The sequence below is a fragment of the Pristis pectinata genome, chromosome 25 (genome assembly GCF_009764475.1).
Source record: "Pristis pectinata isolate sPriPec2 chromosome 25, sPriPec2.1.pri, whole genome shotgun sequence".
NCBI classification, from domain to species: domain Eukaryota; kingdom Metazoa; phylum Chordata; class Chondrichthyes; order Rhinopristiformes; family Pristidae; genus Pristis; species Pristis pectinata.
Genome location: NC_067429.1, coordinates 11765324 through 11780087, shown reverse-complemented (window position 1 = coordinate 11780087; position 14764 = coordinate 11765324). Strand labels below are relative to the sequence as shown.

Below are 14764 nucleotides of genomic sequence, written 5' to 3'. Positions count from 1 at the left end.
TTTCAATCAGTCTTTTTATTGCTTAACAGTGTATTTGGTATTGGAACTCATTTATTACTGTCACATGTACCGAGGTACATTGAAAAACTATAAAATGGGGCAATAATCTGAGCCAACACTCAGTACAGCACTGAGGGAATGCTGTGTTGTTTGAGGTACCATCTTTCAGCTGAAGCAATAAACTAAGGTTCTATGTGTTCCTGGGAAATGTCCCAGAACAGTAAGTTCTCTGTGGGCACCCAGGGCCTTCAGTGTACATCCTATTTCCATGCTTGTCTTATGTCAGTTCAGAGCATATCAGTGCCTGGACTGTTGCTGGTTGAGGAGGCAAAGAGTGTTCAATAAAATAGGTCACAATTAGTGAGTTGATTGTTTTAGGAATAACCTTCAATCTTTCTTTATAAAGTTCAGGAATTAAGTAGTCATCAAAGCAACTAATTCAATAATAAAAAAGACTTGAACCCAAACAAAATAAAATTTCTGTAAATAGACATGCTGCCTAAACGTCTGTGTGCTGTCTACTCAAAGTGAAGAGGTGTAAGATTTTTAATCCAATGGTGACTTTCTGTAATTAAATAGAGAAGAGGTTTGGCACATCTCCATATTCTGACAGAATTGGGCAGGTCACAGAGCACAATGTGTTGAAGTTTCTAACATCAATCTCACTGTAAAGTTGCACCTTGCAATAGTAATTACTATGTTTTTACCTTGTTCAAGTTGCCATACTCCCACATTCCTGCACTTCAAATGTAAAAAAATCCAATGTACAGATGTAGACAGGATCAAACCAGGGAGCCTGTAGAATTAAGGAGAGAAAAGTTAGAAGTTGGACAAACCTTAGATGTGCTGAATCTGGAGATGTGCCAGACAGCAGTGAAATTGCAAAAAGTGTCTTTGAAATGAGGTAGACTTTGTAGGTTGATGAGGTGCACCAATATCAGTTTATAAACCTGCGGGGTTCGGAGGAAGGAATCATACCTATTCCAGGAAGGAAAAAAAGGAAAATTGAGTAGGTTCCAGTTGGAATTAAAATCATTTCAGGGGAAGGAAGAAGATTTGTTTGATGAATGTGTTTTTTTTTAAGGGGTGTGTTTGTTAGATTCAATGAATTTTCTCTTCCTTAAAAACACTTGCGTTTTTATTTCTGGGCATTTCTGCATGGAATCCTAGCATTCCAGTTTCAATATTTTCTAGATAACCTTTTGCCCTAGGACACAAATAGAAATGTAGAAAATAGTAGATCCTATCCAGTAACCAGTTGTTGACAAGGAATCTAACCCAAATGTACCCCGTTATACCAGAAAAGTATTTCATTATGTTGATTTAGGTGCATTTGGCAACAGTGTGTTGGAGCGCTCCGATCTGTTTTACGTGCATTTCGTAGTTAGTTGAAGAATAAGAAAAATCTAGGCCCGACATAATTAAGCTTTAGACACAGCTATGAAACTCATGGTGCCTCAATAATGGCATTTAGCCACTATTCTTGCCTTAAAGGTCAACCAGGCCAGATACCCAAGTTTAGTACAAGAATAGTGTCTGAGTAACAGGCAGTATGCACAAGACAATGGGTGAAAATCCTTCATAAACAAGGGCAAACTGTTGTCTAAGTTACACTGAATCCCATTTACTCATTTGCTGACCTACATTGGCTTTTAGTTGAGCTTTGGTTTCAAGTCCTTCCAATGTCCATCTCCTCAATGCCTTTGTGATCTTTTCTGTCCTATAAAGCAAGAAAAATGCTTCACCACCTCTGGACTCTTGGTCGTCCTTGAATTTAGTCATTCCACAATTAGCAGCCATGCCCGCAGCTGTGAGCCTCTGGAATGCCTTCCCTAATCCATCACCTCTCTACCTCTCATCTTGTAAGAAACTCTTTAGAAGCTACTACTTGGAAAATCCCTTAATATCTCCTCAAGTGCCATAGGGTCAATTTTTGTTTGGTAATTATTCCAGTGAAGACTTTGGAATGTTTTATTGCATTAAAGAGTCAACTTACTAATATAGGTGCCCAGAAATTTATCCTAGGCTGATAGTGCTGAGGGTAATTCTATTGGAACTGAATTTTGGAAGCGGTATAGTATGTAGTGGTGACCATGGAGCTTATTGACTGGAAATGAATTTCTAGGCATGGGCTTTATCGTATAGCTGAAAACTTATGGAACAACTTATTGCTTCATTAAACTACTTGAATTTCTTCTTTGGTAGAACATGTTTGAAAATAAGCCCTCTCTACCCGAGTACAAAGTGGCATCTGTCCAGAAATCTCGCTTCATCCTCCTGCATTACAGTACCTTCAAAGCTGGCTGGGATTGGCTTATCTTACTCGCCACGTTTTACGTTGCGGTGACCGTTCCATACAACGTTTGCTTCACAGAGACCGAGGACAGCTCTTCTACTTCCCGCAGCACCACTGTGAGTGACGTTGCTGTGGAAATGCTTTTCATTTTCGGTAAGGCAAATTTTCAATTCATTACTTCTACGCCACTGAACACAACAGAGCAGAATTTCCTCAGTCAAAAGGAGAACACGAGGTTGCATTTGCTCAGTTTTCTTGAACAGTTATGGTACATGTATCTCATTTAAAAATTTGCTCATTTTACCCCTTTAATAATGCTTTTCTGCCTTTTCTCATTGTGTTAAATTCTAATACTCTTTAATGTTTTCACCACACTCGTCAGGTATAGTCATTCAGTTGCTTGATCAGGATTCGTTATTCGTTTCCCACTAATTCTGTTCTCCAAGCACCCTTACTGAATTACTGATATTACTCTGATCAGTAGGTGGCAATTTCAATTAAAAGCGAATTGAAGAATTACCAGAAGCTGCGCCATATTGCATGATTCTTGTAAATTGTTTGGAAGTGTTCATAATATTCAATAATAAATTTTGGGATCATAAACAGCCATGAAAAACTAGACTCAGTCTGAATCACTGAGTTTACAAGCATTAGTCCTTTCTTGCAATCCCCAGTTGCAGTTGATACTGCTGCATGTTGGAGATGGAATTTTAAAGTAAGACCCACTGCACCACTCTCATTGTAACCTCACCAATGTGGTGTGGGCTGACTTCTGAGACTTTATTCTCTATGCCTCAGTTACATGGTACATGTTGCTTTTACCACCCTCACCATCGGGATACTGAAGTGTCTGCAGCTCATTCCATTAGCATCGAGACTTACTTGAAGAAATTAATATTATTATATATTTTAATTTGATTTTCTGTCCTTTTTTAGTTCTCCAAACGTTTCTACTCTAAATTGAAAATGAAAAATTAATGCCAATTAATATTTGCAGATTTGTGTCTGAGGGGAATAAAAGCTATATTAAATTACATAAAGTTCTAAAGGCTGTACCAACTGATAATCTGCTAACTATTTGACTTTGAATTTAAGTTTCAACTGAGTAGTGTTTTTGTGGCTTTGCCAAACCTACTTGTACTTTGGAGCTGTAGGTGGCAGACAGCTGTGGTCTGAGCTGGTAAACGTTGTACATTCATTGTCATTGCCATCGTTACAGTAGCTTGGTGGTGTTCTGTTTGTTCTTCATCAAGAGACAAACTTCGTGTGGGTTTAACATGTGAATATTTTTTTTAACCAACACACCAGACTGGCTTGCTTTCCCTCTCTTTTTACAGCCACTTCCTGTTCCCCCATGTGACCCCCTTGCATTGCCTTCTGGGAACTGTAGTTCTTTATTATAACTACATAATAACACAGGTGGGAGGCAGGCAGGAACTGGAAAAGCAATGGTCTGCGTTCAGTGATCATTGGTGCTCACAGCTCAAAGAAAGCTGTCCCACAAAGCACTTGAAGTCTCTGTGGTGTGAACTTACATTTTCTGATGTTGGTTACTGTCAAGTGTGAGTGGATTGTTGACATCCACTGCTTGTGATGCTCTCACACTGACCACACAGCTAGTCACATTAAAATTTTTTCAAAGACCATAAACAAAAGAAATAGAAGCAGGAGTGAGCCATTCAGCCCCTTGTGCCTACTCTGCCAGATCATGGCTCACCTTTTACCTTCAAGCCATCCAAGTGGATGACATACATTTTTATATTTTATACTCTATCTACCATGTCCTTGCCCTTTCCATTATCCTACCTGTACCCCCCTGAAACTTCTCTGCATCCTCCTCACAATGCACAATGCCACCTAGCTTTTTATTATCAGCAAACTTGGATGCTTTGTGGCTCATGTAGATTAGGAACAGTTGGGACCCCAGCACAAATGCCTGCAGCAACCTATTAGTCACAGCCTCCCAACCTAAAAATGACCCATTTATTTATATTCTCTGCTTTCTGTCCATTACATAATGCTCAACCTATGCCAGTATACTTGCTCCAATGCTATGCACTCCAATTTTGTTTAAACATCTTGTGTAGCATCTTATTAAAGGCCTTGTCAAACTCCTAGTACACCATACCGACTGCCTATTCCTATTATTGTTTTATGGGTACCCTGTTACCAGCTTCTTAATAGTAGATTCCAGCATTTCCATTCCACTACAAAGTAAGAAGGAAAAAGCACAAGTTTTAGCTAATATTTTAGATACTTCAGCGTGTAATATAAAGATTTAAGTAGATATGTTCAATTAAGGTAGAAGCTCAAATCCTGGAGAAATGTTAAATATAAAAATATTCCAGATCCATTGTTTTAATATATTTCAGCAAGAGAATTACAATTTATTAGCTGATATTTTAAATTTTTCACAGAGGGTGAAATAAAAATTGAATTATATATGTATTATTATGTTAAAAAAGAAAATATTAGAGTAATTTTGTTAAAATTTTTTAAATCCAAATCCATTATAATTTGACATTTTAATGCAAGAGAATTACAATTCATAAACATAAAACAAGTACTTGGGGCCCTGAAACCTAGCTAACCAGCAATTATGGCTTAATAGGCTATTTAAAACTCACTTAGTCCTTGTACTATAAATGAAAACATTTTAGGAGCATTTTACGGCAAGAATCATTTTCAAATAGCTAAAGTTCTTGTCAGTTCAACTGATTTCTCTGATTCTTTTAGAACATTATGCCAATCACTACAGGAAGGATGAATCAATGGCAGCAACAGAACAAATCCACATTAAGCTACCCATGCACAGAAATCCTGAAGTTTGTGTCGCCTTCAGGATATAATTACAATGCAAGCAGATTAGATTCTTTTTATTAATTTTATGGGATGTGGGCATCGCTGTTAAGGCCAGCATTTATTGCCTAATTTTAATTGCATTTGAGAAATTCCAAGTGAGCAGCCTCTTATGAACTGCTCCAGTACTTCTGGTGAGACTGCTCCTGCCATGTTGTTGAGTCCGACCCAACAATGATGAAAGAAGGGCAACATATTGAAGAGTTAGAGTGGTGTGCCACTTGGAATGGAACTACAGTTCTCCTTTGCCTGTTACCCTTGTCCTTCCTGGTGCTAGACATTGCAGGTTTGGGTGTGGGTCGGGAATAGACTGAATGCTGAAGTTGGTAGATAGGGTTCCAAGCAAGCAAGCCTTTTGTTCTGGATGGTGGTGAACTTCTTGAGCTTCATCATTATTACAGTTGCAAAATTTAGACCATTTTTTCCCTCATGCCATTGTTGCTCAGGATATGCATCCTGACATGTACAGGAGCACCATTCTGTGGTATCTGCCAAGGTGTATAAGAGTTGATACGTCCTGTTGCAGCTGTACAAATCACTGGTTAGACCTCTCTTAGAGTTTTGTCTACAGTTCTGGTTGCCATTACTACGGGAAGGATGAGGCAGCAATGGAGAGGGTGCAGGAAAGATTCACCAGGACGTTGCCTGGAATGGAGTGTTATAGTCATAAAGAGAGATTCAATAGATTGTGTTTATTCCCACTGGAATAAAATTATGAGAGGTACAAATAGGGTCTCTTAGTCTTTTTCCCAGGGTAGAAATATCAAATATTAGAGGACATAGCTTTAAGGTGAGAAGAGAAAAGTTTAAAGGAGATTTGCAAGGCAAGTTTTCTCCACAGAGAATGGCAGGTGCCTGAAGCACAATGCCAGGGGAAGTGGTAGAAAATGATACAATAGCAACACTTAAGAGGCATTTAGACAGACACATGAACAGAGGCATACAGACCATATGCAGGCAGGTGGGATTAGTTAGATTGGCATTATTGGCGGCAAAGACATGATGGGCTGAAGGGCCTGTTTCTGTGCTGTACTGTTCTATGTCCTAGTGGAACATTGTAGGCTGACCTTATAGAGGTTTATAAAATCATGAGAGGCGTAGATAGGATAGATGGAATTTTTTTCCCAGAGCAAGGGAGTCTAGAATTGGAGCGGACAGGTTTAAGGTGAGAGGGGAGAAATCTGAGGTGTAAGTTTTCCACGCTGTCTGCAAGCATCTAATTCCCGCTTGTTCTACATTTAAAATTATTGGTGTTAACGTGCACTCTTCCATGAAATTGCTTGCTATTATAAAGGCTGGGTTACACTTTATTTTCTCCATTAACACTTGTGCTTTATTTTCTTTATCCAACAGATATTATCCTGAACTTTCGGACCACATATGTCAGTCAGTCAGGTCAAGTGGTGTATGATGCTCGATCCATCTGCATCCATTATGGAACCACATGGTTTATTGTGGATTTAATAGCTGCATTGCCATTTGACCTACTCTATGCCTTTAACATAACTGTGGTAAGTTACATTTAGCCATTTGCCATTTTCCCAGGGTCCGTAGATGTGATGGTTAGATCCATTTATTCCTATAATAAGGTTTTTTTGAATGGATAATGCTTTTTGGGAAGTCAGATAGGGACAGGACATACACAGTCAGTGGTAGAAGGCTAAGGAATGTTGATAAACAGAGGGACCTTGGGTTTCAAGTCCAAAGTTCCCTGAAAGTGGCAACACAGGTAGATAGGGTAGTGAAGAAGGCATATGGCATGTTTGCCTTCAAAGCTCTTGTCACAGAATATAAAAGCTGGGATGTCACGTTGCAACTTTACAAAACACTGGTTAGGACACACTTGGAGTACTGTGTGCAGTTCTGGTTGCCACACTATAGGAAGGATGCAGTTGTGCTGGGGAGAGTGCAGAGAAGATTCACCAGGATGTTGCCTGGATTGGACAACTTTGGGGAGAAATTGGATAGGCTGATAAAGGTATATAAAATTAGAAGAGGCATAGGTAATTGGTCAGAATCTTTTTCCCATGGTAGTTGCATCAAAAACAAGAGGCTATAGGTTTAAGACAAGAGGAAGGAGTTTTAAAGGAGATTTGGTGGAGTTTTTTAACACAGAGAGTGGTTGATATCTGGAACTCACTGCCACAGATGGGGATGAAGTAAGAAACAATCATTACTTTTACAAGAGAGGCAAGAGATTCTGCAGATGCTGGAATCTGGAGCAACACAGACACAAAGTGCTGAAGGAACTCGGCAGGTCAGGTGCAGCTTCAGAGAGAATGCTGTGATGGAAGTGATGGCCGGAGGCAGAGATTGTGGCATAGATCATACTCAATGGTTTCTGTCTTCCCCCAAACTTAGTTGAGGATAATTTCTGTTCACTTTGCGTTGAATATAAGATGAATAATGTGACAAATCAGAGGCCGTAGACCGGTCCAGAGAGATGGTGGTGTGATGGAGCTGTGGGCATCAACATCCATTTGCAATTATCCGTGGATTTGAATGATCCCATCAAGGGGGTCACAAGGAAACTCTTCCCCTTATCAGAAGTGAATAAAACAAGAGGGCATAGATTTAGGGTAAGGGGTAAGAGTTTTGAGGGGGACCTTTTTCACCCAGAGTGGTGAGTACCTGGAATGCACTGCTTGAGAGAGTGGTGGCAGAAGATGTGCTGATGGCATTTAAGAAATGTCTAGACGAGCACTTGAATCGCCTAGGCATAGAAGGCTAGGGACCAACTGCTGGGAGATGAATTAATACAGATGGGTGCCCACGGGTCAGCATGGATGTGCTGGGCCAAATGGCCTATTTCCTTTATGTAGATGGGAAATGGAAGGGAGTTAAGGATGTATCCTTGTGGGACTCCAAAGTTAACAGTGCAGGAGTGGTAGAAAAGCAATTGCAAGTACAAATCAATAAATAAGAATAGAAGCAAACAAGAACAATTCCACCCAACTGGAAACAGGAGAGGTTCTGGAGAAACTATGTCAAAATCTACAGACAGTATGGGGAGAGATCGTTTGCCACTGTCATGTATGGGAGAATATTTCTGACTTAAATGAGGGCCACTCAGGTAGGGTGGTGGGGGCAGAAACCTGATTGAAGGAATGGAAACATTGACTTGCAGAAACGTGGACACAGATTTCAGAAACAACAACTGATCTGAGGACCTGGGAGAGAAAGGGGTGCTCTTGCCATTGTCCAGCTCCAATCTCTTAAAGAAAGTGGATTCTTTAATCAAATCTGCTTCGGTCTGGTCCTTATGAACTATCCGGTAGTTAATACCCAATTGGTTTGTTTCAATTAGATGATGGAATTAACTGTTATGAATCTGTTTTGCTGACAGCCATATAATTAACAAATTTTCAGTGTAATGATTCCATAACCACCCACTCACAAATTAAACAGAGAAGACTCTGTTGTTTTTCTAAATTCTCTCAGGCTAGCAGCTACTTGGCAAGTGCCTCTCCGGTATGACAGTAAATATGGAAAAATAAAGATTTGGATGTTTTCTCAGGTTAGTCAGAAAAGTTGTAACTGGGTGATGCTTGAAACTGCTTTGTCACTCTGCCTGGTGGGATATCCACAGAGGGCAGGGTTTCCTTCTTGGCGGAAACTTGGAATGTTTCAGGAGCTGAGGCAAAAGCCAGAAACGAGTAGTGTTACACAGGTGGAAACCGGTGGCTACGTGACTGCAAAGTCAGCTTTGTCGAACCCAATGAGCTTGAGGTGGTTTCCAGGGATGGGAATGGTGACCAGAGGGTTATGGTTGTGGTGAGGACAAAGACATCAGCTCTCCCATTTCTGGATGTCAGATGAGTGGTGGAGGTGACCAGGAAGTTGATGAGATATGACTGAGTGCCGTCAGGATTCACTTGGAACCTGATGAAGTACGTTCACATGACATCACCAAATTCCAGGTTATTGCCAGATAACTCTCGGGATTGCAGGGAAGAACTTGGTCATCAGTTGCAAGGTGCTTTAGTATTGCTGTATGATCTACACCCTGCTCCTTCGCTGCACAGTCACCCAAGCCATCTTCCAATTCATCTGGTGATCAAAAATGGGTTGTCATAGAGTATACAGCACAGAAACAGGCCTTTCAGCCCAACTGGTCCATGCCAACCACACCATCCTCCCTGCTAGTCCCAGTTGCCTGCGTTCAGCCCATAACCCTCCAAGCCCCTCCCCTTCATGTACCTATCCAAATGCCTTTTAAAGGCTGAAGTTGTACCCGCCTCGGCCACTTGCTCTGGCAGTTCATTCCAGGTACTCACTGCCCTCTGTGTGAAGGAATTACCTCTCTGCTCTTTTTTAACTCTCTCTCCTCTTATCTTGTATCTGTTTTGGACTCCACAACCCTGGGGAAAAGACGATGACCATCCACTTTATCCATACCCCTTGTGATTTTATAAACTTCTGTGAGGTCACCCCAATTCTCCTACGCTCCAAGGAATAAAGATCCAGTGTGGCCGACCTCTCCCTATAACACAGGCCCTCTTGTCCAGGCAGCATCCTCATAAATCTCTTCTGCACCCTCTCCAGCTTGACAATGTCTTTCCTATAACAGGGTGATCAAAACTGTACACAATACTCCAAGTGCGGCCTCACCAGTGACTTATGTAACTGCAACATAACGTCCCAACTCCTAACCTCGATGCCCTGACTGATGAAGGCCAGCATGCTAACGCTGGAACATTAAGCTGCTAGTCCTGTCCCTCCTTTAGCTCTATCTCCATAATGGCTGTAATATCCCAGTCCCACATAGCTATCCAAGCCCTGAGTTCACTGCCTTACCTGTCAGACCTCTTGCATTCAAATAAATGCAATTTAATCCAATAGGCTTTCCTCACTCCCTGCCATTCTCCTGCCTGTCACTGACCTCTGCATCACTTTCCAGCCTCTCATTTGCCTCCCTGATGCTTGGGATCCCATCCCTCTGCCAATCTGGTAGGACTAGCAAATCTGGTTGTGTCCCCAGGAACCTGATAGACATGTCTGCAGAGGAAAAGAGAAAATTTACCAAGTATAGCCCTCATCCTGATGTGGCTGCATCAAGCGATACATAGAGTCTGAGTATGCAAGCACCAAGTGTCACTAGTTTCGAGGTTCTACCTGTTCCTGGCATTGTGAAGGATGGGCTTGGCTATGTTACCATGGAGTGTTCTTTCAGGTGGACTGCCATACCACCTGTCCCCTGTAGTAAAGTTTCTGTAGCAGAACGTCTTTGCCCACCAATTACCTGGAAGCCCTGCAGGAGAAGGAGATGGTGGATCCTATTGGATGGTTCCCCGAGCAGATTAAAAATCATTTGACCAAATGCTTCATCACCAGAACTCACAAACAAGCACAAAGACCTTGCTTGGCTGGTGGTGAGAACGGTCCCCTCATCAGATCATTCATGCACAGCCAGATTCAATCCCAGCACACTCTGCCCTCAAGTGGCTGCAGTGTGGGTGAGATGTTCAACCACAGGACGGAGAATTTTCTTGCAATACCTGCATTTATTGTCCATCGTTAGTTTTCTCTAAAGTAAGGAAGCAGTTAGGCACATTGGTGTGTTTGGAGTTGTACGTAGGTTGTAAGATGGGAGGTTTACTTCCTTGAAGGACATAAGTGAAGCAGCCAGGGTTTTATTAGATAAGATTTCTTTATTAGTCACATGTACATCGAAACACACAGTGAAATGAATCTTTTTGCGTAGTGTTCTGGGGGCAGCCCGCAAGTGTCGCCACGCTTCCGGCGCCGACATAGCACGCCCACAACTTCCTAGCCCGTACATCTTTGGAATGTGGGAGGAAACCAGAGCACCCGGAGGAAACCCACGCAGACACAGGGAGAAATGTACAAACTCCTTACAGACAGCGGCCGGAATTGAACCCAAGTTGCTGGCGCTGTAAAGCGTTACGCTAACCACTACACTACCGCATCCAGTCATTTTATATTTACAATGACAAAGACATGCTTTTCTATTAATTATATTTTAATTACACGAATTTAAATTTCCCAGCTGCCTGGTGGATGTTGAACTCAAATACCAGACCTCTAGCTGCCAGTTTGTAACTTAAACACTTTGCTACTGATTCCATGATGGAAAGATAATAGGATTAATATTCCAGGGAGATGGCTCAAAAAAACATTGTCATCAGACCCAACTGGAGAATTGAGAAGTTCTTTCCCCCTCCTGCTTGTTCTATTTTGAGGCATCAATGCTGCTGTTTCAGTGATTCGATCATTTAATTACTCAAGGTGATTGCTTTGCATCAGTGTAGTGACTACCTCAAATGTTGTCTGAAAGAAAACATTCGCTGCTCTGATTTATTTTCCAGACCTCCCTGGTTCACTTGTTGAAGACTGTGCGCCTGTTGAGGCTGCTGCGATTGTTGCAGAAACTTGACCGGTATTCCCAGTACAGTGCAATGGTCCTAACACTTCTAATGTCAATGTTTGCACTGCTTGCTCATTGGATGGCCTGCATTTGGTACGTGATTGGCAGGAGGGAGATGGAAATGAATGATCCACACACTTGGGATATTGGTAAGACTGGACTAAGGTTTGATTCATACAGATGTAACCTTGTCTAAATATTTATTAGTTGGAAATCTTGACACCACTATCCAATGTTCACTGTTAATGCTTTTTTTTTGCCTTCTTCAATACTACTTCCAGTTTATTCTCTTTGGGACGCTTCAGTATGTATTAGTAGACTGCTAGTCCCCTTGCTTTCAGCAGGTGCGAGGTATAAGCACAGGAATGCAGTGTTGTGTAACATAAATTAATTATTTTTTGGTTAAGTTGCAGTTGAATATCTAAGTTAGAAGGACCTCCAGTGCCTTCCTAAGATCAAGTACAGGCTTTTAGCAAGAACCTCAGAAGTCAACGAGAACTAAAACATCTCTCCTATCTTAAAACAATAACAGTAACACAGAAGTTTGCTTGCATAGTACCTGCCTTGGCACTATTGATAGTGAAATTCAAATTTTGCTATTTTTGTAAATGATCTTAGCTGGTAATTCTACACATGAATATCTAAATGATATTCATTACCAGCATCCTAGAGGATCAACACACCCTCACTCCAATCTGGTGAGGTTTTGTAGAATTGCTAATATCCTAACTGGAAGAAGATTGGTATTGGTATTGGTATTGGTTTATTATTGTCAGTTATACTGAGGTACAGTGAAAAACTTGCCTTGCATACCGATTGTACACGCCAATTCATTACACAGTGCAGTTACATTGAGTTAGTAGAGAATGCATTGAGGTAGTACAGGTAAAAACAATAACAGTACAGAGTAAAGTGTCACACAGAGGAAGTGCGGTGCAGGTCACAACAAGGTAGATTGTGAGGTCAAGAGTCCATTTTGATTAATCCAAGTGTCAAGTTAAAGCTATTCTGAGCCATAGCATGGCATTGCCAAGGCTTTTAACAACAACGTATCTCTTCCAGTGATCATATTTCAAATCAGTAAGTGAATATTGGTTGGGAAGACCATTTACAATTAGGCCAAGTCGTTCCTTGTAACAATGAGAGTTCCAATACCCCATAGGGCCCCAACATGTCAAGTACCAACAATTCATTGAACTAAGTTAAAATTTCATTAAGCTGAATTGAAAATATGGAATAACTTTGCACACACATCAACACAGGAGGAAATCTTGGTCAAATGCAGCCAGTATTTTTTTTTGAAGCATTCTACTCCCAATGTTCAACATTCTAAGGTCGATATTCTGTACTTGTGTGAGTTCAGTGAATATGTCCACAGCAATTAAGTATTTACCAATCTCCTGCACAGCTGTGTGCAAAAGAACATTCAGTTTCTGAAAGCATTTCTGATATTGGGTAACAATACCGAAAACTAGAAATAATTAATTGCACCAATGGAACAGTTTTAAAAATATGACCAGGTTTTATTATAGTTAAAAGTAATTCCATATATTCCACAGGCTTGTTACTTGTATCTCTGTTGTGAATCTAGAGACAAATCCATTCATTTAAAAGTTTTAAGAACTTCCATAACCCTCCAGATGTCACATCAGACTTCAAAGCCGATGTCCTTTGGTTGGGGATGGTAAAACTAGGTGTCATAGTCTCGGGATAAGGCTTGGTTCATTGAAGCCTGAGAAGAGGAGCAAGTTCTTCGCCAATAAAATAGTGTACCTTTGGTCTTCTCTGCCCCATGGGGCTGGAGGTGCTCATTTGCTGAGTAAGTTGAAGACTAAGATGAATAAATTTTTGCTCACTGCAGAAATGTGCATGCACAGTGATGGGGGGGACAGATAGGGTTGAGATAACAGATTAGCTGTCTTATTAAATGTTGAAGAAGCTTCAGCCTACTGACCTACTCCTGCACAAATACTTGTGTTGTTAACATATCAGATGTATTATAGAAGGAAAGCAAGGCATCCTGGTTCTGGTTTCATCTGTCATTCACCTCTCCCCTAATGGTTCCCATTATCACCTTCTGTACTTATCAGATTCCAGCACTGATAGCCTTTGTGTTTCTGCTTATCACCCTCCAGCAGCTGACACCACCTTCACCCTCCCCTCCTCTCAAATGGCTTTTTCTGCCTCTATCTATCATCCACCTGGCTCTGTTTCCCAGCTCCATTTCTCCCCCTCTCCTACCTGGTTCGATCTGCCCATCGTCCTTCGCCCTTCCTCTGTCTACTAATCACCTATAGGCCCCTGCCTCACCACTCCCTCTCTCCTCTTTATGCTGGATATCTTCCCTCTCTTAGTCTTGAAGCAGGCTTTTGACTTAAAACGTCGACAATTCCTTTCCCCCCACAGATGCTGCTCGACCTGCTTTGTTCCTTCAGCTGGTTGTTGCTCCAGATTCCAGCAAATCTGCATTCTCTTGTATTTCCATTCTGGTTTCTTTACTGACTCGGAAATCTACAATCACCCTGCAGACTCTAAATTGTCACATCAAGCAGTGATCAGTTTCTGACCTTGGTTCCAATCAGGATGATTTCTTCCCTAGGTGATCTGACCAGCATCCTGAAAGGAGCAAACTAGATTCGTAACTTTTCATCCTGCCTCAGGCCTCAGGATACTCAACAGCTTTATATAGATTGTTAAATCTAAACAACACTGGTGACTGGATGAGGGAAAGTTCTCCAGTGCTGTATCAATGATCCAAGTGATGTGGAAGTGTACAGCTTCTGAAGCTCCAACTAGTACAACAGTTGGTGTTCTTTTTCCAGATTGCTCTTGGGATATGGTTGTTGCCCGAAAGACCAACAGTTATTGCTCACTCCTCCTGCACTGAGAGTGTGGCGAGTCATCTTAAAAGGGCAGCTAATTACATAGAACATAGAACACTACAGTACAGTACAGGCCCTTCAGCCCACAATGTTGTGCCGACATTTTATCCTGCTCTAAGATCTATCTAACCCTTCCCTCCCATATAACCCCCTATTTTTCTATTCTTCATGTGTCTATCTAAGAGTTTTAAATGTCTCTAATGAATCTGCCCCCACAACCTGTGCAAGCAGTGCGTTCCATGCACCCACCACTCTCTGTGTAAAAAAAAACTTACCCCTGACATCCCCCTTATACCTTCCTCCAATCACCTTAAAATTATTTCCCCTCGTGTTAGCCAT

The 14764-nt window shown here is 41.3% G+C and overlaps 1 protein-coding gene across 1 annotated transcript in view; it reads left to right on the top strand.

The window, feature by feature from the left end:
• The window catches only part of kcnh4b (potassium voltage-gated channel, subfamily H (eag-related), member 4b), a 192904-nt gene that overhangs the window by 83392 nt on the left and 94748 nt on the right, over positions 1-14764 (top strand). Inside the window, exons 5-7 of the mRNA XM_052038383.1 lie at positions 2206-2449; positions 6509-6666; positions 11485-11692. Coding sequence (XP_051894343.1) covers positions 2206-2449; positions 6509-6666; positions 11485-11692 — 610 coding nt within the window. The remainder of the gene's footprint in view (positions 1-2205; positions 2450-6508; positions 6667-11484; positions 11693-14764) is intronic.